The sequence below is a fragment of the Equus przewalskii genome, chromosome 14 (genome assembly GCF_037783145.1).
Source record: "Equus przewalskii isolate Varuska chromosome 14, EquPr2, whole genome shotgun sequence".
Classification (NCBI taxonomy): Eukaryota; Metazoa; Chordata; class Mammalia; order Perissodactyla; family Equidae; genus Equus; species Equus przewalskii.
The window spans coordinates 17746314-17772852 of NC_091844.1; the positions used below are offsets into that span (position 1 = coordinate 17746314).

Sequence of the window (26539 nt, forward strand, 5' to 3'; positions counted from 1 at the left end):
AATCCTAAAGTACTTAGGAATAAATAAAACATGTCTAAGATCTTTATGAAGAAATTTACGACATATCATGAAAAGACATTAAGACCTGAATAAGTGGAGGAGAGCATCCACATTCGTGAAGAAAAAACCTGATAACCTAAAGATAGCGATTCTTCCCGAGTAAATCTGTAAATTCAGTGCAATTCCAATCAAAATACAGAAAGTTTTTCATGCAACTTGACAAGCTATCATGAAATCCATATAGAAAAACAAAGGGCCAAGAATAAGCAAGACAATTTTAAGAATATCAGGATTTATTATAAAGCTATGGAAATTAAGACACAGTGGTATAGGTGCGTGGTTAGATGGTAGACCAGAGGAACAGAATAGAGAGCTGAAATCATACCTGTACACGTTGGAGAACTTTGTACATGACAGTTAGAACTGAAAATCAGTGGGAAAGGATTCAGTAAACACTACTGGGACAATTGGGCTCCATTCAGAAAAGAATAAAGTTGAATCCCTTACTCACAGCATACATAAATTCCAGGTGAATTAAAAACTAATAGTGAAAAAGCAAAAGTTAAAAACTTTTATAAGAAAATATATATGTGATCAAGATTTCTTCATCAAGATATAAAAAATAAGCTATAATGGGGGCTGGCCCAGTGTCGTAGTGGTTAAGTTCGCACGTGCTGCTTTGGTGGCCCGGGATTCACAGGTTCAGATTCCAGGCATGGACCTACACACTGCTCATCAAGCCACACTGTGGCAGCATCCCATATACAAAATAGAGGAAGATTGGCACAGATGTTAGCTCAGGGCCAATCTTCCTCAAGTGAAAAGAGGATGATTGGCAGCAAATGTTAGCTCAGGGCCAATCTTCCTGACACACACATAAAAAAAGCTGTAAAAGAAAAGATTGATGTATTTGTCCATATAAAATTTGAAACTTCTGTACAACAGAAGGCACTACAAACAAAGTTAAAAGAATTTTCGGGGGCTGGCCCCGTGGCCGAGTGGTTAAGTTCGCGCGCTCCGCTGCAGGCGGCCCAGTGTTTCGTTGGTTCGAATCCTGGGCGCAGACATGGCACTGCTCATCAGACCACGCTGAGGCAGTGTCCCACATGCCACAACTAGAAGAACCCACAACGAAGAATACACAACTATGTACCAGGGGGCTTTGGGGAGAAAAAGGAAAAAATAAAATCTTTAAAAAAAATTAAAAAAATTAAAAAAATAAAAGAATTTTCTATTGGGGAAAGATGTTTGCAATGCTTATGTCCAAGGAAGGATTTATACCCATAATTTACAAAGAATTCCTAAAAATCAGTAAGAGAGAGATAAGCAACTTATTGGGGGGATATAAATAAACCAGTTAAGCAGCCCACATGACCAATAGGCATAAAAAGTTGCTTGACTTCACTTGTAATTGAGGAAATGCAAAGTAAAATAAACAGGAGATACCATTTCACACACATCAGACTGGCAAAAATTTTAAAATCAGACTATATCAGTTTGACAAGAATGGGGAGCATCAGAACCTTTTATACTGCAGGGAGGAGTAGAAACTTATAAAGCCTCTCTGGCGAGTGGTGTTACATTAACTCCTGGAAGGTGCTGTACCCTTTTGAGCCAGCAGTTCCACACTATGCGTATAGCCTAGAGGAAGGAGGAATTCTCTTATGTGCACAAGGAGACATGCATAAGAATGTTCATTACTGCCCTGTTTGCAATTGTGGAAAATTGTAAAGATCCTAAATATGCATCTATAGAATGAGTAAATAAATTGTGATATATTCACAAGGCCCCTAACTTGAAGAGAGGAGGAATGAAGGGCAAAGAAAGGAGAAATGCGGGCAGATAAATGGAGCCAGTAAGTTAAGGGTGGGGGCTTCAGGGTAGCAGTAAATGACAGTGGGGAGAAGGGAGGGCGGGCGCAGAGTTCTGAGGCTGTGAGGTGCAGCGCGAGGCTCCGTTCACAGGTAACTGGGAGAAGTGTGTTAGCACAGAGCCAGTCTCCTCTCCAGAGGATGGGCCTCAAGCCTTCACCTTCCCTCTCGTGAGCCAACCTTGGGCACTTAAGTAGCGCTGGATCCTCCTAAAGTATTTTACTGCTTTCCTCCTGACCTTCTGGAGCGAGTTGTGAGAATCTATCAAGTGGGTTAAGTTCCTTGGAGAGAGATCGCAATTGTTTGATCTTTATTCATTCAACAGACATTTATCAAGCACCCACTTAGGCAGGGACTGTAGCAGGCACCCCACTAATCACCCAGGACTGTGTGGTCTGGACGGGGAGACCCACTCAGCCAGCACGGGCAGCCCTGGGAGAAGAAAGAAGGCAGGCCCTGTTGTCAGGCTGCCCAGGTCCCCATCTCAGCTCTGCCCCTGGCTGTTGTGTCTCCTTGGGCCTCAGGGTCTAGTCTGTAAAAATGAAGTCGTAAGAATTCTTATCCTGTATGAGCGTGGAGAGGATTAAGGAAGAGAATGTCTAAGCCTGTAGAGCAGTGCCTGGTGTTAGTGAGGACTCGGTGATATAAGTTATCTTTTTTTAATGTTTTTTTATTACTACTACTACATAAGGGCTGAAAGAGACTTAAAGAGTGTCAAGAAATTTCTGAGGGACAAGCAATCAAGATTCAGAAGAAGAGGCTTTTTTTGAGATGGGTCTTAAAGGATTAGTAGGACTTTATCATGAAAAAAAAGTTGTGGGGTTGTGGGAGGATCCTACAGAATTCAGCCAGAAGAAAGAGCAGGCAGGAAGTCACAGATTGTGAGCGAGCAAGCGTGGCTTATTGGGGGACAGCCGCTGGCTGTGAGATCCGGAAGCTGAGGGACGGTGGGCCCTAAGGCTGGGAGGGAAGTCATGTGGGGCCTGGGGAGAAGGACCTTGCAAGGGGGCCTTGGTCTGAATGGATGTTAGTACCAAACCCCTTTGGCTTGGACCTGCTTCCTTTCTTTCTTTTCTCCAAAATAGATTTAGAAGAACTTGTCATTTTAATCCCATTTGCCTTGCCTCGGCAGTGGGATGCTGAGTGTGCTCTCTGACCTGCCAGGGTTATTGAGCTTTTAGAGGCTGAAGAGCAGACTTATCTTGCGTCCCTGTGCTGTCAGAGCGGGGCCAGGAAGGGGGATGCACTCCATGCCTGGAGTCCAGCAGAGGAGCATGGGCCCCCCAGTTCTGTGACCGCTCAGAGGGTGTCACTGCTCGTGGAGTCCACAGAGGAACTAAGCAAGGCTGTGGGGTCACGATGCACTTCCCACCTGTCTGTCTTCTGCCACTCGCATGCTGCCTCAGGGCAGGGGCTAGAAACCATCCTGGCACACGTGGCTAATAACCAGGACATCTGTGCCAAAGGAGCAGCGTGTTTATTTCTCCGGAGCCTGTGGCGTTGGCCCGAGGCTTTGCTGAATCAGCCCAGTGCCGTCTGGCATCCCCGTTACTGCTGAGACCTGAGTCCCAAGGTCGCGAGTGTCCCCTGGATAGCTCTGACTTTTGCTTCACTGCTCTCTGAAACTTCACACAGTGAGCACCACGTACTTATTAAGTACTTGCCAGGCCCTGGTGGGGTGCAGTTGTGAATGTGACTGACACCATCCTTGTCTTTGTGGAACATATAGCCTTGTGGGAGGGACATCGAATAAACCATTGCAGGTGTTCTGGATGACGGCTAAGAAGGGGAACATCCAGGAAGTGTGGCAGTGAGGAACTGGGGGAGGGACCCAATCCTTAGCAGAGTGACGAGGCCAGGAAAGGCCTCACGGAGGAAGATGACTCTCCCTGATATCTGAGAATGCCCAGGGGTGGGGTAGGGTGGAGCCGGCTTGTGACCAGACCCTGTGGGCAGACCTGGCTGCAGTGCTTATGGTAAAGCTGACCTCTGCTTGGTAAACTGCATCTGCACTGGGAGTTCTCTGTCCAAGCCGCAGCTTTGGGCTTCCTGAGTGTGGTGTCTCCTTGCAGAGACCCTGGAAGCTCTGTCTTTGGGGTTGTCACAGAAGTTGGCTCCTGTGGGGCCTGGGGCCTGGTGGCGCCCATACTCAATTGCTTGCACCTGAATTGATCCACACCTAGGGGTGACATCTGTCAGGTGAAAGGATTAACTCTTCCAGCTCTGATATTTTGTCCACGCGCTTAAAAATATCCCTGTTAACCGAGTGGTTAAGTTTGCGCGCTCTACTTCGGCAGCCCAGGGTTTCACCAGTTCGGATCCTGGGTGCGAACACAGCACTGCTCATCAAGCCATGCTGAGGCGGCGTCCCACATGCCACAACTAGAAGGACCCACAGCTGAAATATATAACTATGTACTGGGGGGATTTGGGGAGAAAAAGCAAAAAAAAAAAAAAAGATTGGCAACAGTTGTTAGCTCAGGTGCCAATCTTTAAAAAAAAAAAAACCCCTTGAGAGCCTACTGTGTGGTTCATCCTGGGGACACATTGTTGAACAAAACAGATCCATTCTGTGCTCTGAAGGCACTTACAGTCCACTGGGGAGATGCTGTCAATCAAAGCATCACACAAAGAATTGTAAATGAGCACCCTGGTCACATGTACGTTGTGCTACAAGAGGGTAGTTGGGAGGTTTAATCTAGTCAGGAAGGTCAGGGAAGGCTTCCATGAAGTCATGATGGAGCTGGGATCTCATGGATGTGCAGGCATTAACAGACAAAGAAGCAGGAGGGAAGGTTCCAGAAGGAGAGAACAGCTCGGTCAGAGTCTTTCTAGGGGATAGTGCAAGGTAAAAAGAATGAGGGCTGGTAGAACTATGCCATGAGGTCCTTAGAGGCAGGGCTGAGAGTCCAATTATTTAATGACCTAGCGCAGCCCTTGGCATGAGTCAGTGAGTGCTGATGCCCAGTCATGCTGGTGACATAATTTTTGCTTCTTCATCTTAAGAGTGATGAGCAGGTTAATGCTGGGTGGGGATGTGTGTGGCAGGAGGAGGTGTTGGCTTGATTGGATTTACAATTTGAAAAGCTTATTCTGGCTGCAGGATGCTGAAATCAAGTCTGAGGGGAGTGAGTGGGAAGGGAGTTGGAGCGAAGGGTTTGGTGGAGAAGGAAGCGCGTGGTGTGGGTGGGCTTTGTAGAGCATCAGAGGGGATTTGCAGGAGGGAGGAAGGTTTGGCTTTTAACTTCAGGGGTCTCGGCTGCTCAGCTTGCTTTCCGTCCTTACCCCCTCCTCCACCATTTTTCGCTTCCATGACCTCAAACCACCCTTCCATGCTGCCAAACTACAGATTGAAGGAAGGTGGGTGTGGAGCTGTAACAGGAGAAGGAGACACAGGTTCCTAAGCACATCCCAGCTATGAGCAGAAACCTTGAGGGCGTTTGTAAAAATAAATCAAGCCCCGCAGCAGCATTTTCAGTAGCTTGGAGAACTGCTCCTGGTATAAAAGACAGACATCTTCCTTCAAATAGGATGAATGAAAATCACATTTCTCTTTTCTTCTCTTGCTCTTCCCTCCAGGCTTATATTTGGCACCCTTTACCCTGCATATTATTCCTACAAGGCTGTGAAATCAAAGGACATTAAAGAATATGTAAGTAGCACTTTGGGGGTGCTAATGGGGTGAGGCGGGGGAAGCTGGGTGTGAAGTGGAGGGAGAAGGCGGGAGCCCTCTTTGGTGTGGGCACCGGTAGCGGGAATCCCTTCTTGTCATGAGACGTGCCTGGGGTGACCCAGGAGTCCTCTCGCCTGTCTAGACCTTGTCTTTAGAACTAGTGTGCGGAAGTGAGGAAGGCCGGGGGGTACAGGGAGAGGAAGTGGCACCTGGAATCGGAGGCCCCCTAGTCTGCCACATGCCACTGTACGGCCTTGGATGAGTGGTGTCACCTTTCTGAGCCTCAGTTTCCTCGTCTGGAAAATACTGTGTAGACCGTAAAGCGCCATGACTGGGAGACAGTCTGGCCTCGGGGGCAGGAGCGCGGGTCCTCGAGTCCAGCAGACCTGGGGCAGCTTCTGGCTCTGATTCCGGTTCTGTGATTCAAGCACGCTGTGATCTAAGCCCTGTTGCTTTATGAGCTTGTAGAGGGCAGGAGCTGTTCGTCATCCCATGACTGTTTCCCACAGCACCGAGCACAGGGCTGAGCACGGGGGAAGGGACTCTGGAGTGCTTCCTGGCTGAAGGATCGCATCCCTGCTGGGGGATTTGGGCGCTGCAGTTACAGCCCTAGACATGCTGGGCACGTCTAGGCCGGAGAGCCATCAGACCACCCCCAACTGACAAAGCCCTGTGGGGTGGGTGGTGAGGGAAGAGACCCCAGTCAAAGTACAAAAGATGTGGATTTTGTCTTCAAAAGACTGAAGTCAGGCCCTGGCTCTGACGTCTGATTACTCAATGCTGGACAAGAAGCTGCACTTACAAGAGACTTGCTGCCCTGATCTGAGCGGAGGGTGGACAGCAGCAATCTGAGCCCCTGGTGTTGTGAGGAACAAAGGGTCTTTGCTTTCTCTCTTTCACTCAAAAGATGTCACTTGGCAAGTTTGGCACAGGTAAAGAAATAATTCAAAGTGGGTTCGGAAAATCATTACTTTCTTTCTCAGATTTCCCGGGATGTGTTCATGACCAAACCAGCCACCCCCAGATAAAGTCAGCCAACCAGAACTCACGCCCCACTCTCTGGTTTCCCAGAGCCGCTCACCTCAGCTTGCATTCGCTGCTAAGCAGGGGATCCAGCCTGGCATGTTCTCCTCTGGAGACTGGGTCCCGGGTATATGTGCGAGAATCTCAGCGCGTGGACTATAAATAGCTGTTTCGATGTGAGCACAGAACCTTATGGTTCTCAATTGACTTGGCACAAGAGTAAAGCATGAGGCAGCCTCTTCGGGGTCTCCCGTTCCCCGACCCCTTCCAGCCTAGGGCGCAGGAAGCTGTGCCAGGGAAGGAGGCAAAACTGGGGTCGCGGAGGTTCAAGGTCTGATCTTCCGCTTTGCAGGGGTAAAAACTTAATTTTGTCGGCTCATCTGGGAGAGATCAAACCCTGGTAAATTGTTTCGCTCTGACTGAACTCACCGGAGCCTGGTTTATGACTAGAATGGCAATTCATTAATTGAGAGTGAAAAGTGTAACTGACAAGCAGAGCAGCTGTTTGTGTTGGCTGGTGAGCACGTGCTTTTGCCAGTAGGGAAAGCTTAAGAGTGAAGATAGGTTTCTTGGTAAAAACGGAATTGGAAAAAAAGAGCCCAGTAGTATTAGGGAAGACCTGCTCCTTTTCCTGCACTTGCTCACACACACTCACACACCCTCTCACATATGCTGTCTCACACGCCCAGTCACACTTACTTCTTTCCCTCCTTTTGACCAATAGACCCATTTGTTCAAGAGAGAAACCTGGGAATTTCCTTCGACTCCTGCCTCTCCTTCACCACCCAACCCCATACACACCCCCAGTGAGCGACTACATCCCTTCATCTTTATCCTCCTAATAATCTTTCAAACCAGGTCTCTCCTCTGCTGCTGCTCCCTTAAATGAGGTTCTCATCATTTCTTCCTGGAATGTTGCAGTGGCCTCTTCTGTTGATTTCTTCCTGCCACTGTAATGAATTACCATGAACTGAGTGACTTAAAATGACACAAATTTACTACCTCACAGTTCTGGAGGTCAGAAGCACGATGGGTCTCACTGGACTAAAATCGAGCAGGCTGTGCTCCTTGTGGAGGCTGCAGGGGAGAACCCATTTCCTTGCCTTTTCCAGTTCCTAGAAAGCACCTGCCTTCCTCGGCTCATGCCCCTTCCTCCACCTTCAGAGCCAGCAACCTTGCATCTCTGACCCTTCTTCCGTAGTCCTGTCCCCGTCTGACCACAGCCCGGGAGGTTCTCCGCTTTTAAGGATCTGTGTGGTTACACCGGGCCCGCCTGGATAATCCAGGACAATCTTCCCATCTGAAAGTCCTTGACTACTTAATGCCACAGAGTCCCATTTCCCATATGAGGCAACATATTCACAGGTTCTGGAGACTAGGACAAGGACATTTTTGGGGGCCATTCGGCCTGCCATACAACCTAACTGGTTCCCTTGCCTACTGTCTCTCATCTCACACTCTGTGTCCACATAACGTCTAGAAGCCTTTTTAAAATGGAAACCTATTCATTTTATTCCCTCTGGATCCTTTAATAGCTGCTTATCACCTGCAAGATCGAGTCCAGACTCCATTATACAGTGCTTGACACCCTTCCTGATCTTGCTTCTTCCTACTTTCCAGCCACTTCTCTACAAGCATTCTCTGCTCTCGATCTCGGTACCCAAAGAGCGGTCTGTGGACCAGCATTATCAGCAGCACCTGGGAGCTTGTTAGAAATGAAGACTCGCAAGCCCTACCCACACCTCCTAAATAAAAATCGGCATTTTTAACAAGATCTGCAATTTGAGAAACACTGCTCTTAACATTTAGAGCTTCTTACGTCTTTCAAAACATACTGCACTAGTCAAGGTTTTTGGATGAAAACTTAAACAGAAAGGAATTTATGGGAACTCATAGAATTAACTAGAAGGCTAGAGAAAGATAGTCAGAAATTGGGGAGGATCTGAGAAGCCTGGGTGGTAGTGACAGCCAAGCTCATGCCACAGGACAGGTCTGGTTAGGAAGCTGCTGCCGATGTTACCACCATGGACACGGGCTGCTAGCTGCCCAGGCCTTTGGAACATTCCCTGTGTCCTGGATACATGTGTCCTGGATAGGGGCACTTGAATTTTCCAAGCCTAGATAATAGGCCTTGCCTCCCACAAAGACCCTCGTGCTGGGACACTCTCCCAAATGAGAAGGCTTTGGATGCTGGTTGTAAAAAAAAATATATATGACATAGATAAAAATAGAAAATAAAATTAAAATATAAAACAATATAAAATATTAAAATATAATATATAATACATAATATACATAAATACATAAATATAATACATATATTTATGCATGGAGATATATATATATATATATATTTATATCTATAAACCTATATATCCATTACTTACTCCTTTGGCTGCTCAAGGTCCACAGATTTTATCCAGATTTTGGACTTTAAAAAACCTCCAATAAGAATTCTCTACAACCCATTTACTTGCCAAATCCAAATTTCTTCAGCTAAGTCGAGCTCCAGGTCCAGTATCTCTGGCAAGTCCTCTCCTCCTCTGGCTCTGACAGGATCCAACCTTAATATTCAACACTCTTAAAATTAAATTATGAAGTGAGCCATCACTGATATACTCTATATACTATATTAGGGGAGAAAATTACTTAAGATATTTAAATCTACACATAAGGAACCCCACTCACTATGGGTAGAAGCTACAGTCCTTAGTCATGTAAGTGATCATAAGTTCATAGCTGGTGTTTATGTCTTTTGTGAAAAGACAATTTTTTTAAAAGGGTAAAACCATGACTCTTGTACAAATATAAAATTAACATGGTCACAAATTTTACTTAACTCATTATAATGAAGAAACCAATAAGGTGCTAAAAAAACAGTTCAAGGAAACTCCAAAGAACAGACACATATAAGAAATCAGGAATGATGAAATGAATTTGTTATGAATAGCTCTTCATTTGAAATGAAGAGATATTCATCTGACTTCTTGGGAGGGTGGGGAGATCAATTGTACTTCCACTGGACAAAATTCACTTGCATTGCAATCAGTTTTCTATAACTTACAAAGTTGTAAAATAGCTCAAAGACATTGACGAACAAGACACCTGTAGAATCAAGGTAATTCAGAAGGATGCTCATCCTTCAGCACCTAGCATCCCACGGATCCCCTTTCCAAAGTCTTTCACAATTTTACCCCTCTTTCCTCTTCTCCCGTCCAGTGCATGCTCCCTTGGCCTTCAGTTAGAGCTTTAGTGAGTGGGGTTCCTTATGCAAGGGTGTGGCCCAAGTCTTCATTCCTGAGGAATCTGAGGCTTTAGTAATCTTGTCTGTAGGGTTGTAGTAGTGATCTGTTGACTTTTCTCTCTCAACAAGACAGGACTGGGAGATTGCCCCAGAGGATCCTTAACTTCCTGCTATTTCGTATAGCAGCAAACCTGGTTCCCCTTGATAATCAGGATCAGTCACCCCATCAAAGCCCATAACTCCCTTTATTATCTATTTCCTAGTGGTATGGTGGTCCCAAAATGGCCAGGTGACAGTCTAGTCTCTGCTTCTACTTCATTGGAACTATTTTGTACCCCTGATGGACCTATCTATCCCTCAGCTTCTGAAATTATTAAGAAGCAGAGCTCAGAAGTTTGGGATTGAGAAGCAAAACTGTTGTGAGTCAGTTAGACCAGTGATTCTCAAACTTTAACATGCATATGAACGAACACTGGATTTCATTAAAATGCTGATTCCGATCCATTAGGTCTGGGGTGAGGCCTGGGATTCTGCATTTCTAACAAGCTCCTAAATGATTCTGATGGTGCTGGTCAAGCACAGGCCACACATCTGTATTCTATGAGTCCATTCACATCATTCCAAAATGTGATCACACTTCAACAACAAGCTCTTGTCCCTTCAAAGTACCTCAACATCTGGCCAAATCCTTACCTGGTGACTTGTTTTAGTCAGGTATGGTGAGGCATGCAGACACAGAAATGACTGCCATGAAGGAACAAGCTTTTACTCACAGTTCCCTAGAAGTAGGAGGCACAGCGTGCCATGCAGGGCCACCTGGGGTGGCACCGGGGCTGTCAGGGGTCAGAGGGAGAGCAAGTGGGAAGCACGGGCAATAACCTTTATTGTGGTCTCTGCAGAGAAGTCAAGGTGAGGCAGAGTAAGCAGGGTTAGGATTGGCTCCTTTGAATAGTTTCAGGAGGCTCTGGAGTGTGGGGGCTGCCCCTGCTTGTCTGGTACCTGGCCCTGGGGTGATTAGAGCAGGAGAATATTGGCTCAACCTGGGAAAGCTCCAAAAGGGAGGTAGTTTGGAGTATGGGCTCTGGATTGGTCACTTTGCATATGAAAGGTCCCCTGGGGCAAGTCTTTTGCTATCTCTAAGAATTGGCTAGTCCTGGGAGGGGCAGTATCTCCCATCAGTGAGGCCCCAGATGCCAGAGCATCAAGAATACAGAAAATAAGAAAATACACAGTTGGTATACCTGATGACAGTGTAAACCCATTACCTCAGGATCTTTCTTCTTCCAGGTTAAGCGCTCTGTTCAAAGTTCTGCCTGCAGGGAAATTTCACTTCCCCACTTCCTTGGGGCCACCGCTGACTATATAGCTGTCCACTATGAGTTCGTGCCAGCAGATGGTGCAGACTTATCTATAAACCAGGCTCAGACTTTTTCTTTCTCAGTCATTTGGCAGAGGGAATTCCTGTGAGGCTGAAGCAGAGCCCAAATGCAAGAGGAAGTATGAAAGGCTCAAGAAATATTAGTGTGACTGGTGAAGGGTGAGTGTGTAGGTGGGGTGAGGCTAAAGAGCTGGCTAAGCCTGCTACCTCCACAGCCCATGGGGGAGGCTTCCAGGAGCCCTGGGGGCAGAGTGTGATGGGCCCTGGGGTCTCAGCCTACCTTTGTGGCTCATGGAAGGTCTCCAGGCTCTGCTTCCCACCCTCTTGCTGTGACCTAGGGTCACAGCTTCTCTCCTCACTCCTGGATCCTGCCCCTGTTCAGTCTAGAGGGATTCCCCAGTCCTGCTGTCAACTGTCCATTCCAGAATTGCTCCTAGTCATTACCTCTCAAATGAGCCATAGTTCCTTCTCTCTATTCTGGATGCTGCCTGCCCAGGCTCCTCCTCATCTTGCAGGGAGTTTTGGATAGAATCTCTTGAACCTGGAAAGTTCTATTTCAAACCTTGGAAAAAATAACCTTCATTTGGTTTTTCTGCAGCATGATGGGGAAAACCATTTCCTGGTAATTTATTTATGGTTTCCGTCTCTGCGTCACCAGTATTCCATTTACCTTGTTAGGCTCAGTGAGTCATTCTCAGGCCCTTCTTCCTGCATGAAAGTATTTTCAAGTGAGGAGTACAGGATGGAAACTTCTTTAGGCTAACACTTCAAGCCCCCTCTCTGCCATGGCTCCCTCATCTTTGTCCGTAGCCCCAGTCTGCCTCCTGAGATTTGGTCTTACCTTTCTGGAGGCCTTGGGTATTCTTGGATGTCCTCCTGGACCCTGAGACTGCCCTCAGCTTCATGGATCTCAACCTCTTCTCTCTAAACTGCCTCTGTCTTTAGTTTCTTGTGGTGTGAGTGGCTCCATATCCCACCACGCCCGGACTTCAACAGGCCCCTTTCCTCCTATGCTATCCATTCAGCAGGCACTCATGTGGAGCATCTGTTACCTTGCAAGCTAATTTGTCTTTTCTTCTCAAAAAGCCACCTAGACCAGTATTTCCCAGAGTATATTCCTTCTCAACCTTTTTGAAACCATCCTTTCTTTCCCATTCACAATGCCACCATTCTAATCCGGTCATTCAAAACATATTCATTGAATACCCACTGTGTACCAGGAACTGTTTTGGGTACTAGAGATAAAATGATGTGCAAGAACAACTCATCTCCACTCTCAGGGAACTTACAATCTAGTAAGAAAATCATAGAAATAAACAGGTACTTTCAAAGCAGAGTGATAAGTGTTATGAGAGGGAGCATGTATGACACTGTTGGGGGAAGAAGGGAGAGCACACTTACCCAAACTTTGGATACCTTCTGGAGGAAATGACATTTAGGCTGAGATGCGAGGGCTGAAATCTGGAGACAAAAGAAGATGCGCTGTTCAGGGAACTGAAAGAGGTTCATTATAACTGGAGTGAAAAATTCAAGAAAGGAGGAGAGCTTTTATAGAGATAATTAGGGTCCAGTTCATGCAAGAACTTGTAAGCCAATTTAAGGAACTTGGGCTTTTTCTTAACAACCATAAGCAACTATTGAAAACCTTAAGCTAGGAAGCAGAATCATCACATTTGGATTTAAGAAGATCGTTATGACTGGAATATGGAGGAAAGATTGGGAAGTACGCTCCGCAGTGGAAACCCAGTGAGAGCAGTATGGATGTAATGGGTGCAGCGCACTGAGTAAGTGGGGGTGAGGAAGTAGATGCTGACGTATAGCTGACTCACTGGAGAAGTTTGTGACCTAAGGGTTGTGTCAAGGAAGGGATTTTTGTTGTTGTTGTTGTCGTCCTTTGTTTTAATTGAAGATATTAGAGTATAGTTTGAATACTAAAAAGAAAAAGCCTGTAGAGAGGGAATTCAGGCTCCTGGCTGTGTATCTGGATACCAGTGTTGGGAACTCCTGGATCCTGGGCCTTAGCATGCCGTGGGCTTTACAACTGGACAAGACCTTGTCTGCCTCCTGCTGAGGAGCCTGTTCTGCTGATGATAAACTTGGCAGTGGATGGAAATTCCCGAGTGTTTACCAAGCTCCTCTAACTTGGCGGGACTTGAACTCCAAACCCTGTTTCTCCTACAGTGGGAAGAAGCTGAATCTCTGCTCAACTCTCTCAGCTTTGCAGCTGTCTTTTTCACTCAGCCACCTTGGAGGATTACCTGATTTTGTGCAGTTCAGGGACCAGCCAAGGGTCTGAAGGAATTTTGTGTGTGAATTTGAGGGCCTGCCTCCTTATGGTTTCCCTCTTTCTGGGGTGTTTTTCCTCGCAATTTCCAGCATCTCTAGCAGTCTCACACTTCATTCTCCAATTCCTCAGGCACATAAGACTGTGAGTGTCTTCCTGAGCTCTGTCTGCCCGATGGTTTGCAGGCTGGGAGCATCCCCAGCACATCTTGGTGTGGTTCCCTTATTTCAAGACCTGAATCCCTTCTAGTTTCTGCCAGCTTTTCATAGCTTTCTAGTACCTTCAAACAGTTGTTTTTAAATGTTTTGTTCAGAGTTTATTATTATTAGTGGCAGGAAGGTTGGTCCAATATAAACTGCTCCACCATTACCAGAAGCCAGAAGGAGCAGACTAAGGAATTTGGACTTTATTCTGCAGGCTGGAAGATTTTAAACTGGGGAGCAGTCTGATGAGTTTTTGCTTTTGGGAGATCAGGATGACGTTAGTTTTTATGATGGGTTGGTGAGGGGAGAGCCAAGAGACAGGGGAGCAGGACACTCTTAAGTAGTTCAGGAGAAAGGAGATGAAGCCCTCAACTAGGGAGAGAGGCAGTGAAAATGGAAAAGCATGGTCGCATGGGAGATATTTTTTAAAAGATCCAGTTTCTGTGAGGGGCTGTGGGACTTTCCAATGGGAAACGGTTCTTAAGTGACTAGTGAAGATTACCACCATTCCATCCCAGAGAGTCTGGCCTGGTTAAAATTCATTCCAGGGGGTCTCTGTGAAGGCCTGGAGAGTTACTCCCCTGGTTGTGTCGTGGAAAAATGACCTGACTGGATCCTGAGTCACTCCTGGTCTGCAGGTCTCCCTAGACCACCTGAGGGCTATTGAAGGTCACCCAGGGTCTACTTTGACCTTGAGCCTGGGTCAGTTGTGGAAATAGCCTGTTTACCTCTAGCCCCAAGGTTTGGGGTTTAACGGGACATGAGCTGGGGAGGGAGAGGGGGAACGGATTGCCAGTGCGGGATGCACCGCCTGGCTTGCCTCAGCATCCACTGTCTGGGCCTGTTCCTCTTGACGTTGGATAGCCCTTTCTTCTGGACCTTTCCTACCACCTGTGTTGTTTTCCCTTTCAACAGGTCAAATGGATGATGTACTGGATTATATTTGCACTTTTCACCACAGCAGAGACATTCACCGACATCTTCCTTTGTTGGTAAGTACTTCAGGAATTGGGACATTTCAAGGGAAGATGTTGTCTGGTGTCAGGGGAGAGATAGGAAAGGTCTGAAAGCAGTCTCAAACCTTACTTCAGAGCAGAGGAGCAGGTGCTGGGATGTTAAGTGGAACATTCTTAATAAATTAGTCTATAAAGTTGTTCTTCAAGTAAATATTTATTGAATGACCTTGTAAAAGCAGATATTGTTCTTATAGTATAAGGATATGATGATGGATAAGATGAACACCATTCCTCAATTAATGGAGTTGGTAAAGAAGCATTCATGTGTTTAAAAAAAAAAAAGGAAAGAAAGAGATAGTACACAAAAGTGTGAGATAAAACTGTTTCCCTCCCATGCCATTCACTCTCACCACAACTACTATTCATAGTTGTATATACTTTGAAAAAATTTTTGTGTGTGTATGTACACACATGTACACATTTTTTCTTTTGTTTTTTAGTTCATAATAGTTTACATCATTGTGAAATTTCGGTTGTACATTATTTGTTGTCCGTCACTGTATGTGTGCTCCCCTTCACCCCCTGTGCTCAGCCTCCACCTCCCTTCCCCAGAACCACTGAACTGTTCTCTTTGTCCATATGTTGTCTATATTCTGCATATAAGTGAAATCATATGGTATTTGTCTTTCTCTGTCTGGCTTATTTCGCTTAGCATACTACCCTCCAGGTCCATCCAAATGGCATGATTTTGTCTTTTTTATGGCTGAGTAGTATTCCATTGTGTATATATATATATACCTCATCTTCTTTATCCAATCATTGGTCAATGGGCTCTTGGATTGCTTCCATGTCTTGGCTGTTGTGAATAGTGCTGCAATGGACATGGGTGTACATATGTTACTTTGGATTGTTGATTTCATGTCGTTTGGGTTGATACCCAGTAGTGGGAAGGCTGGGTCATATGGTATTTTTATTTTTAGTTTTTTGAGGAATCTCCATACATTTTCCATAGTGGCTGCACCAGTTTGCTTCCCACCAGCACTGTATGAGGGCTCCCCTTTCTCCACACCCTCTACAACATTTGTTATTTTTAGTCTTAGTGAGTATAGCCATTTTAACAGATCTTAGTTGGTATCTTAGTGTAGTTTTGATTTGCATTTCCCTGATGATTAGTGATGTTGAAAATTTTTTTGCTTATGGCATGAGATAATGGTCTACTTTCATTCTTTTGCAAGTGGTTGTCCAAGTTTCCCAGCACCATTTATTGAAGAGACTATCTTTTCTCCATTGTGTGTTCTTGTCACCTTTGTCGAAAATTAGCTTTCCGTAGATATGTGGTTTTATTTCTGGGCTTTCATTTCTGTTTCACTGATCTGTGTGCCTGTTTTTGTACCAGTCCCATGCTGTTTTGATTACTATGGCTTTGTAATACATTTTGAAGTTAGAGATTGTGATGCCTCCAGCTTTATTCTTTTTTCTCAGGATTGCTTTAGCAATTCGGGGTCTTTGGTTGCCCCGTATGAATTTTAGGATTCTTTGTTCTATTTCCGTGAAGAATGTCATTAGGGTTCTGATTGGGATTGCATTGAATCTGTAGATTGCTTTGGATAGTATGGACATTTTAACTATGTTTATTCTTCCAATCCATGTACATGGAATCTCTTTCCATTTCTTTGTGTCATCATCTATTTCTTTCAATAATGTCTTATAGTTTTCATTGTGTGAGTCCTTCACCACCTTGGTTAAATTTATTCCTAGATATTTTATTCTTTTTGTTGTGATTGTAAATGGAATTTTATTCTTGAGTTCTCTTTCTGTAAGCCCATTATTAGGGTATAGAAATGCAACTGATTTTTGTAAGTTGATTTTGTACCCTGCAACTTTACTGTAATTGTTAATTATTTCTAATAGTTTTCCAATGGATTCTTTAGGATTTTCTATATATAAGATCATGTCATCTGCAAACAGTGAGGGTTTCGCTTCTTCACTCCCTATCTTAAAGTCAGCTGATTAATAATCTTAATGATATTTGCAAAATCCCTTTTGCCATGTTAAGAGAACATATTTATGGGAGTAACACCAGGATGAGAAGGTCGTGGAGCCAATGTTCTACATACTACGAGAGGGCATCTGATATGTGGTGCATTTGGAGCATGTGCACAGGTTTGGGGAGAATCCTCCGATCTTCCTGACCTGTGTGGAGGCCTCATCTGGTCCCTCTCACTGGAGCTGTCCAGGTGGTTTGTGGGTGGGAAGTGAGGGTCTCTTGCCCCTCTCCTGATGCCCTGAGCTCCATTTCTGCAGGGAAGGGGTTCCTTGGGAACCTTCCCTGCCTACTTTAGCCCACAGCCTGGTCACGCCCTCTGCCTGCTTCCTCTTTTTCTGCCAACCTCCAAATATTACAGATCATGGTCTTCTTTTGGGAGAGTCTTCCCTCTCCCTCCTCCCTCTTGCCCTGGGAATGGGCAACGGACAGGCCCATCAGACAGACAGAGCCCTGTGTCCCTTCCAGGGACATGGACACCAGCTTAGCAGCTCTGAGCTCTATTTACAAGAAAAAATAGGTCCTAACATGCACCTCTGGCTTCTTAGAAGCATCTTAAACTTTTGTTCACTTCCAGGAGTGGAGACCACCCCTCATGTTTATATTCTGCCCCTCACTCTTCTCTCACCCCATTCCACCTCTTTCCACCCCTCCCCTAGGGCGGTGCCCTCTTCATAGTTTGACATGTTAAAACTTTCTATCTTAATGAAAACAGCAATTGTGTATGGCCACAGGAGAGTTGGGATGGTGGCTTGGTTCACAATTTGTGTGGATGATTTCATTTAGTTTTTTAAAAATTATAAAATACTACATGCACATGGGAAAATAAATTGAAACACACTAAAAAGTCAGTCTCTCCTCCCCTGGCCCTCAGTCTGCCTCTCCAGAGGTACCACTGTTAGAAGGTACTTGTGTTTTCTTTCAGAAATCTTCTCTACACATTAATTGCATGCATTTTTGACAATTTCATCACTAGTCCAACCCTCTTAGAAAAGGCTTACGCCTCCGGAGTGTGAAGGGGTTCTGTGAGGAGGGTGGGGAGACTACAGCTACTCCATGCAGCCCAGGGCTGTGCATATGCCTTGGGAGCTATGAAGGAAATGTGATGGGTGCATCTGGCCTTTTCTCCTCAAATACATCCTAGAGGTCAGGAGGATTAAAAGGCTTATCCTCACAGAATGAGCAGGGTCGTTCTCCACTTCTTGGGTGAAGGCTGTGATTTAGTAGGTCGGCTGGAGGCAGACTTGGTTGGTGGTGATTGTGTTGGTAGAGCCAGGAGACCCCAAGGCCTCTGGGAAACACAGGGTCTGAGTGGCTCAACCTGGAGACCCTTATGATCCCTGGCCAGGGCCTGGTCCTGGTGTGATGATTCCAGAGGCAGTTTGAGATAATTCCCAAAGTATCCTGTTAATTGTGTGTGTGTTGGGGGAAGCAGGTGTAGGAGGGTGCTACTGTGTGTGTCTGGGGGTTAAGGGAGTCGCATTTACCCACATGATTGTATATCTTGGCGCTAGTCTGCTTCTGGGAGGACAGGCTAGAAACTGATAATGTTTTTGCCTTTGGAAAAGGGACCAGGGGTCTAGGATGGGAAGGAGATTCTTCCTTCTACGCTCTTCTGGACATTCAGAATTTTTAAAACCATATGCATGCATTACCTATTTAAAAAATACATCTTTTACATAATAAACAAGAGCTGCAGTACAACAGATCCCCTTGGGATTATCTGCGTATCTTGTGTTGATGCCTGAGCTTGCCAGATTCGTTGGCTTTCCCCTTGGGGCTGGCAAGTAGTTGTTTTCAAGACAAAATTTCCTCCATTATTAATCACTGGAGTGTTCACATGTGGGGGAATCACACCTCTGTTCCATCAACCCCGTCTCTGTTCTGGCCGTGAAATATTAAACAATCTCGACATGAAACTGTCCTCTAGTTGCTGAGGGAATATTCAGGAAGAGCCTGCTAGAGGCAGAAGGCAGTGGGCCAGGAGACCTCGATGAGGAAAGGAGTGGTGAGCGCTGCTGATGTGGGGGTCTGTGTGAGAGCCGAAGGGCTCTGAGATGACTTGCTGGCAATTGCTCCTTATTTTCAGATGCCTGGGAGGAATTTACTTTTCTGAGTCCTCAGGCTCAGGTGTCAGTTTCCCTCAGAGCATCATGTTTTAAGGGCACCCAGGATTTGTTTTAATCAGGTGTGGTAAGACCCACAGACAAGGAAATGACTGTCATGAAGGAAGTAGTTCATTGTACTCACAGATCCCTGGAAACAGGAGGCACAGCTCTCCACCCAGGGCCACAAGGGGAAGCACTGAGGTCGATCAGGAGGCAGAGGGAGGAAATGTTGGCAAGAACCTTTATTCTGGTTGCCCTGGATGGAACAGGCAAGGCAGGGGAAGCAGGTTTAGGATTGGCTAGTCTGAATAATTTCAGTGGGCACCAGGGTGTCGGGGTGTCCCTAGTTGTCTGGTACCTGGCCCTCGGGTATTTAGGGCAGGCCACAGTGGCCCAGAGAGTGAGAGCTCCATAAAGGAGGCAGTTGGGGGTCTAGGCTCTGGGTTGGTTGTACATATGAAAGGCTTGCTTGCAGGCCAGTTGTTCACTGTCTTCAGGAATTGGCTAACCCTAGGAGGGGCAGTCTTTCCAGTCAGCAAGGCCCCAAGATGTCCAAGCATCAGAATACAGAAAATAGAAAGACAAGGTTAACACACATCAGGACTGCCAAATATGGTTGCACAGGTTGTTCATAGCACAAGATATCTGGCAAAAGAGGCCAGATGAAGTGCTTTTTGCAAGTCTTGTACTTGCAGGACTGCATCCAGTTGAAGGGGCTGGCTTCTTCTAACACATACAAAGGCACCCACGTGGATTAGCAGAGGCCTATTATGGCATTTGTCTCAGGTTGCTGTTCTATATTATTTGCAATTATTTGATCAATCTCTGTTTCCCTGACTGGACTGTCAGTTCCAAGGACTCCAGTATCTTGTCCGTTTCCCACTAGACAGGAAGCTCCAAGAGGGCAGGGAACGGGTCTTCTTTGCTCACCATTGTCTCCTCAGTGCTCAGCACAAGCTGGACATACAGGTGCCAGGTAAGTGTTTATGGAATGAATAAACGAATGGTAGGCAGGACTTCAAACTCCAGAATTAATATGTAGCTGCACCCCAAACTCATCTTCCTTTTGGTACCAGAAAGATCAAGATCTGTTTGCCTGCCATCGACCTCAGTAGGATGGGTAGCATCTCTTTCCTGGCAAGAGTTAGGCTCCTGTCTCTGCCTCTTAGGCTCCTGTCTCTGCCTCTTTTTGGAACAAGAAGACGGCCAAGAAGGAGAGGTTTTTATTCCCAGTCTGGAGATTCTTTTTTGTTCCCAAAGATTTTATTTTTTCTCCCCAAAGCCCCCCGGTACATAGTTGTATATTCTTCGTTGTGGGTCCTTCTAGTTGTGGCATGTGGGACGCTGCCTCAGCGTGGTTTGATGAGCCGTGCCACGTCTGCGCCCAGGATTCGAACCAACGAAACACTGGGCCGCCTGCAGAGGAGTGCACGAACTTAACCACTCGGCCACGGGGCCAGCCCCCAGTCTGGAGATTCTTTGTCAGCTCCCCCCTGTTGTAAATCCTCCAGCTGTTTATGCTATCTTGGCTGTGAGTAAAGAGTGAATGACTGGGGGCCAGCCTGGTGGTGCAGTGGTTAAGTGTGCACGTTCCCCTTTGGCAGCCCAGGGTTCACCAGTTCAGATCCCGGGTGCGGACATGGCACCGCTTGACAAGCTATGCTGTGGCAGGCGTCCCACATATAAAGTAGAGGAAGATGGGCATGGATGTTAGCTCAGGGCCAGTCTTCCTCAGCAAAAAGAGGAGGATTGGCAGCAGATGTTAGCTCAGGGCTAGTCTTCCTCAAAAAAATAAATAAATAAATAATAAAAAAGAGTGAATGACTGGGTATGCAGCAGGAGGGTGGCCTTCTGAGCCTGTGGCTGGAACCCTGGCTCCCGCCTAAATGGGCGTGGCCTGCAGGAAGTGCCAGCTGTTGCCAGGCATGTCCCTAGGATTGCTGGAGAGAACCTGGGCTCCTAGCTTGCTTGGGCAACGCAAGAAAACACGAACTGGCTTTAAAAGAGGCCTTGGTTTTGTGCTGTGCGTGTGCACGTGTGTGCACACACCTCCACAGGGGAGAAAGGAGGACTCTGGGGGCCTTGCCGCCATGCGCAGGCGGGAGAGGTGTCTGTGTCGCCGGGTTCCGTCCTTCATAGGCCCAGGGCGGTGCTGCCGAGAACCTAATGGAATGTGTATTTTCTCATTTCTCTCCAGGTTTCCATTCTATTATGAACTAAAAATAGCATTTGTAGCCTGGCTGCTGTCTCCCTACACAAAAGGCTCCAGCCTCCTATACAGGAAGTTTGTGCATCCCACGCTGTCTTCAAAAGAAAAGGTAACTTGTGCTGCTCTGCCTTTCACTCCTTCCAGCAAGTGAAAAATTTAAAAGTGAGAAAGAAAAAGGGCAGATTATTTTATTTCAAGAGACCCTCGATTGGCTCTTATTTGCCCCCAACAAGTTGTTCCTTCTATCTTTTTTTTTTTAAATCTGTTTTTCTGATATGTTTAGAAGTAGTGGTGAAATTCTCTAAAATATGTTGTTTATCATTATTTATTGTACAGCGTTTCCATAAGTTGAAACAAAAGTAGGAGAAGATTCACTCATACTTCAACCACCAAACTGAATTTCCTTCTTTTTATCATGCTCCACCCCTGTCCTTTTGCAGATGTGATTTTTACATCAACTTAAGAAGATACCTTTAAAACTTAACATAGGTAGGAAAGCTGAAGCATAGAGAGATTAAATGACTTGAACTTGTACCCAGACAGCTGCTAACAGAGACGGGAATATAATAAATTTTTAGTACATTATTTTTTATTAACTTTATTGTTCAATGATAAAACACATGCTACCGATGAAATGCCTGCTATTGTGGTAATTATCCGTCAATAAGTGTTAATGAGAATAGTCATAATGATTTGTTTCATGTCATTTACTATTTGTGTTTGCTTTGCTTCAAAGTAGTTCACAAAATCCTTGAAACGAAAATGTAGATTTGTCTAATGTCAGAGTTGGAAGAAATCAGACAAGGAGAAATTGGATGAAAAGACCAACAATAACTAAGGATTCAAGTAGGAATTAAAACTTGTATCTCTTGAGAAGAAATTTAATTCTAAGTTACCTATAAGATAATGTCAGGGCTGGCCCCGTGGCCGAGTGGTTAGGTTCACGCACTCTGCTTCGGAGGCCCGGGGTTTTGCCGGTTCAGATCCTGGGCACTGACCTAGCACTGCTCATCAAGCTATGCTGAGGTGGTGTCCCACATAGCACAACCAGAGGGACCTACATCTAGAATATACAACTATGTTCTGGGGGGCTTTGGGGAGAAGAAGAAGAAGAAAAAAAGATTGGCAACAGATGTTAGCTCAGGTGCCAATCTTTAAAAAAAAAAGATAATGTCACTGTCTATAAAATTATTTTTTGTTTAATGTCTCCACTGAACCTAATTTACCGGATTTGCTTTCAATGGATTATTCCATTGTTTTGTTAAGGTTTCATACAGTAATAAATGCAAAGTCCATTACAATAAACGTTACCTCTGTTTTACTAATTTGTTTGATAACTTCTTTTTTTATGCATACCAGTCTGTGTAACCTTTCTTTAAAATACAATTGTAAGTGCACCAAAAAGATCCAAAACCCAAAAATAACAAGAGAAAAACCTTAACATAGATACAATAGTTGTATTCTGAGATCTTAAACTTGTTTGTACATAATCCATTTCTACTTGGTCTTCATAATGACCCACAAACAATGCCAAGTGTGAAGTTTAATTCCCTCTTTTGACTTATTATCATAGAATAAATTCCCAAGCGTGGGATTACATATCGGGTCCAACACTGTATAATTTGCTAATTACATTATATGACTTTCTAGACTGATTGTGTGATAGGTTTCTTTAACATAAAATAGGAAAAATAGAAGTGGCTTTGTATCGTAATTCTGTTGTTTCTGAAAGTTGAATACTTTGGACTTCTAGGGAAGGCTTTGGGGGAGCATATCGATTGGATGCGCTGACTACCGTAGACATTTCTGAGAATCCCTTTAGGAACCAGGACACAGGACTTCCTGTCTCTGAAGGGTGGATTTTGAGGAATGGCAATCCCTCTCTTGACCTGGTTATCAGATCCCTACTGTACCTACGTCCCTTTGCACAAACGCCAGGCTTTCCCTGAAGCCACCACTGTAATTCCCATTGAAGTGAAGGTGACTGACTCTTAGGAGCTGCCAAGAATCGCTTCCAGAGTCAGTCACAGGTTGCAGTGGAAACTGATGGTCATGACTTCCCGGGGAAGCCTACACAAGGAGTGAGCAGGGGGTTTTCTGCCCCACCGGCCTACCTCAGAGCAGAGGAAATGCACTGATGGGCTGAACTTCAAATGAGACTGAGGCCAAATGTCATTGTCTTACTGAACTCTGAAAGGAGCTACTGTAATTGCAAGACAGCTGTTTTCTCAAAATAATGACACCAAAACAACCCAAAACAAACAAACAAGAAGAATAAGCCAGAGTTGATCCAAATTTGAACTAAACCAATATTTTACTTGGTTTTGGTCCCTGAAGGAGACCTCAATCCTCTTTCCCACCCCACCTTTACCTTGTGGTATGATGCTGGATGACTTCTAATTTCTGCTTTTATTTCGTTATCTGTAAAATAATCTCCCTGATCAACAAAAATAAAATCTATCTCTTTCTGTATCCTAGTCCCTCCCATTGATACACACATAGGGAGCTAGTGGGGTATAATATGAAATAGCTATAGAATAATAGAATTTTAGAGCTGCCAGGGCCCGACCCCCTTGAGATAAGGAAGATGACAATGGTTCTCACTTACTGAAACCAGCCCCAGTGTCAGATGCTTTCCTGGAATGATCTCATGTCGTCCTCAGTGTGCTCTATGAGTTAGGTGCTGTCACTGTCCTCATTTTTCAGAAGACGAAACTGTGTGTAGAGGCTGACAGCTGGGTGGTGGCAGCTGTGAGGGTCGATGTTCAATTCTTGGCATTCTCTCCACCCCAGGTTCCTTCAGTGTCTTTTAGAGTGGCTATGTGTAGAAGGTAGGGTTGCCCACATCCAGGACCCCCTGGAGGCCCCCTGGAAGGTTAGAGGACTTTAGGAGCAATCCTAGGGTGTCACTTGAAGAAAACTTTCCTGGGTCAGTAAGTTGTTGTTTTTTCAAAATCCCTTTTTCCACTCTCCCATATCTCTTTGGTCTCTCTCCCTCCTCCCGTCTATACACACACCCTCTAATGCCTATAACTTTCCAGTCCCAGGGAGAATCAGTGGTTGGGCAAGCTGCCAAGACCAGTGCTCGGGAGAAGGGAGAAAGAACAGAGATTTATTTGAGCCTTCCAACTCAGTATGCCTCTGTTTTTCCTTTGGCAGGAAATCGATGATTGCCTGGTCCAAGCGAAAGACCGAAGTTACGATGCCCTTGTGCACTATGGGAAGCGGGGCTTGAACGTGGCGGCCACCGCAGCAGTGATGGCTGCTTCCAAGGTACTGTGCCCGGCCTTGAGCACCCCGGCTGTGTGAGCATCTCGGTCCCTCCAGCCTGCCCTGCTCGTCATCCATGCAACTCACACAGGATGGGCTAAGGACCAATCAGTGGATCCTCATTGTTTTTGGGGTTCCTTTGAAAATCTGATGGAAAAATTGGTGACTCTTGCCCCCATAAAATTGCATGCATGCATGCGCACACATACACACAAACACAAAAATGATATATGCAATATCAAGAGGTTCCCAGAGCCCCTGAAGCTCATCTCTGGGTCCCAGGTAAAGAACCTCTGAAGTACTTGGAACTTAAGCCCAGGAGAAAGAGAATAGGAAAAGTGAGGGAGTGAGCTCTTCTCTGCAGTTTCCCAGGATGCACTGGGAATCACCTAAACTCACAGTAGACAGGTGGAGAGGCTACCTGAGTGAATGGGTGGCCTCTACACTCATGTGGCCCAAAAGATCCAGGGGAGGGAACCCAGGGTCCCAGAGTAAGTTGAGTGGTTCCAACATGGAGGACGATGATGAGTGTAGCAGTAGCAGCTAGTGGTGGAGGAGGTTTGAAATAAACACTGGTTTGTGGGATATTGTGACACAAGCATGACTTCCTTCTCGTTCCCATCCAGCCCTGTTCACAAGTCCTCTGCGTTCCTTCCCGGCTTCTTCTCACATCCTGTTCTCCTTGTCGTTGTGTCAGTTTCTCGTTGTGTGCTCAGCCCTGAAAAATTAAATTGGGAGATGTTTACTCTCAGAGTAAATTCAGCAGTTGGCGCTCGTGTTTTCTGGTGTCAATCCCGTCCCCTAAATCCAAAGGTGGGGCAGGGTCTACGATCAGCTGGGGGTGGAGGAGAGAGAGTTATGCTAATGGTTGGGAAGACACATTGGTTGGGAGGTGAGTTGGATTAGCAAAGGGAAGCTATAGGTCCTGGATGGTGATGGGAGGGTTTTAGAGAAGGGGCCAGAGCTGTGAAAGGGATTGCAAGTAGATGATTAATGCACATCTTGGTGCCCATGGACTGTGCGTGGATGGTGCGATGGAGGTTTGCTGACAGCCAGCCAGGATTTTCCCTGCGCCGAAACAGAGAGAAGCACATTAGGAGCATTTCTGAGATAAAGACTTAGCACCTGGGGCTGAGTGTTTGTTTGAAAAGCAGGTGAAGTGAAGGAGTTCTGCAGACAAAGGCTGGGAAAGGGGCCCGCCCGGTGTGTGCACGTTCCACTTCAGTGGCCCGGGGTTTCCCGGTTCGGATCCTGGGTGCAGACATGGCACTGCTTGGCAAGCCATGCTGTGGCAGGTGTCCCACATATAAAGTAGAGGAAGATGGACATGGATGTTAGCTCAGGGCCAGTCTTCCTCAGCAAAAAGAGGATTGGCAGCAGATGTTAGCTCAGGGCTAATCTTCCTCAAAAAAAAAAAAAAAAAAAAAAGGCTGTTAGAGACCGGAGAACCAAAACGGAATGATTCTTATTTCAGAGAAGGACCAGCTCCTTCTATAACACAGAACTGTAGTGAAGTGTCGCCCTGCTCCATACAGCTGGTGCCTGGAGGGGCCCTGCCCACCTTAGGACAATAGTTGCTGGCAAGGTGATGGATTCCAGTGAGTATCTTTGGAGGGGAAATTCCACTTTGGTGTCCCAAGGAACTGTATCAGGATTTACAATGACCAGTGAATTCCAAGATCCTACTGTTGGAGTTGCAACCGTTTTATGCTTTTATTAAGTTGAAAGAAAAGAGAACTCAGAACTGCTAAATTCTGAATTCAGCAGACCAACTTTGCAACATAAAGCTACAGAGAACCTCTCTCTGCCCGTTTCTCCATCTCATCTCCTCTGCTTCTGAAGCCTGAAGGAAAATGGGTTACTGCTCCTTCCTCAGTTCAGTCATGGAGCGTAACTGTGGTACTTTTATCAGGGTAGCTCAACACGGGTCACCCGGCCACTCAGCTGCAGGTGTGTACATTTTATTCTGACAGTAATACCGTAGGGCCATCCTTTTCCAGGTCTGCCTCGAGCTGAAGCCTCCAGAACCTTGATACCATCTTGGTCAGCCACTGCCAGCCCCTCAGACCACTGGGGAAATTTCCCCTGAGCCCAAACCTCCACCCGGGCACCTTACAACAGCTAAACCTGAAGGAAGCTCCAGACAGTCTGAAACTTGCCTCATGAAATAACTGCTCATTAATTCTTTCTAGTTGGACTAAAGTAGTGAGGGATGCCGCCGGCTTCCTGCTGAATTTGGTTTCAGATGAGAAAATTTGCTGCCTTTTGGGGGCTTT

At 45.8% G+C, this 26539-nt stretch overlaps 1 protein-coding gene across 17 annotated transcripts in view; it reads left to right on the forward strand.

The window, feature by feature from the left end:
• REEP1 (receptor accessory protein 1) overlaps positions 1 to 26539 on the forward strand; it is a 98084-nt gene that overhangs the window by 40852 nt on the left and 30693 nt on the right. For all 17 annotated transcript variants that reach the window (XR_011525927.1, XM_070572203.1, XM_070572206.1 and 14 more), the window contains exons 2-5: positions 5451 to 5523; positions 14592 to 14668; positions 20982 to 21102; positions 24153 to 24266. Coding sequence is in view for 16 of the 17 variants with exons in the window: in XM_070572203.1 (XP_070428304.1) it covers positions 5451 to 5523; positions 14592 to 14668; positions 20982 to 21102; positions 24153 to 24266 (385 nt within the window). In the remaining variant the exon portion in view is untranslated. The remainder of the gene's footprint in view (positions 1 to 5450; positions 5524 to 14591; positions 14669 to 20981; positions 21103 to 24152; positions 24267 to 26539) is intronic.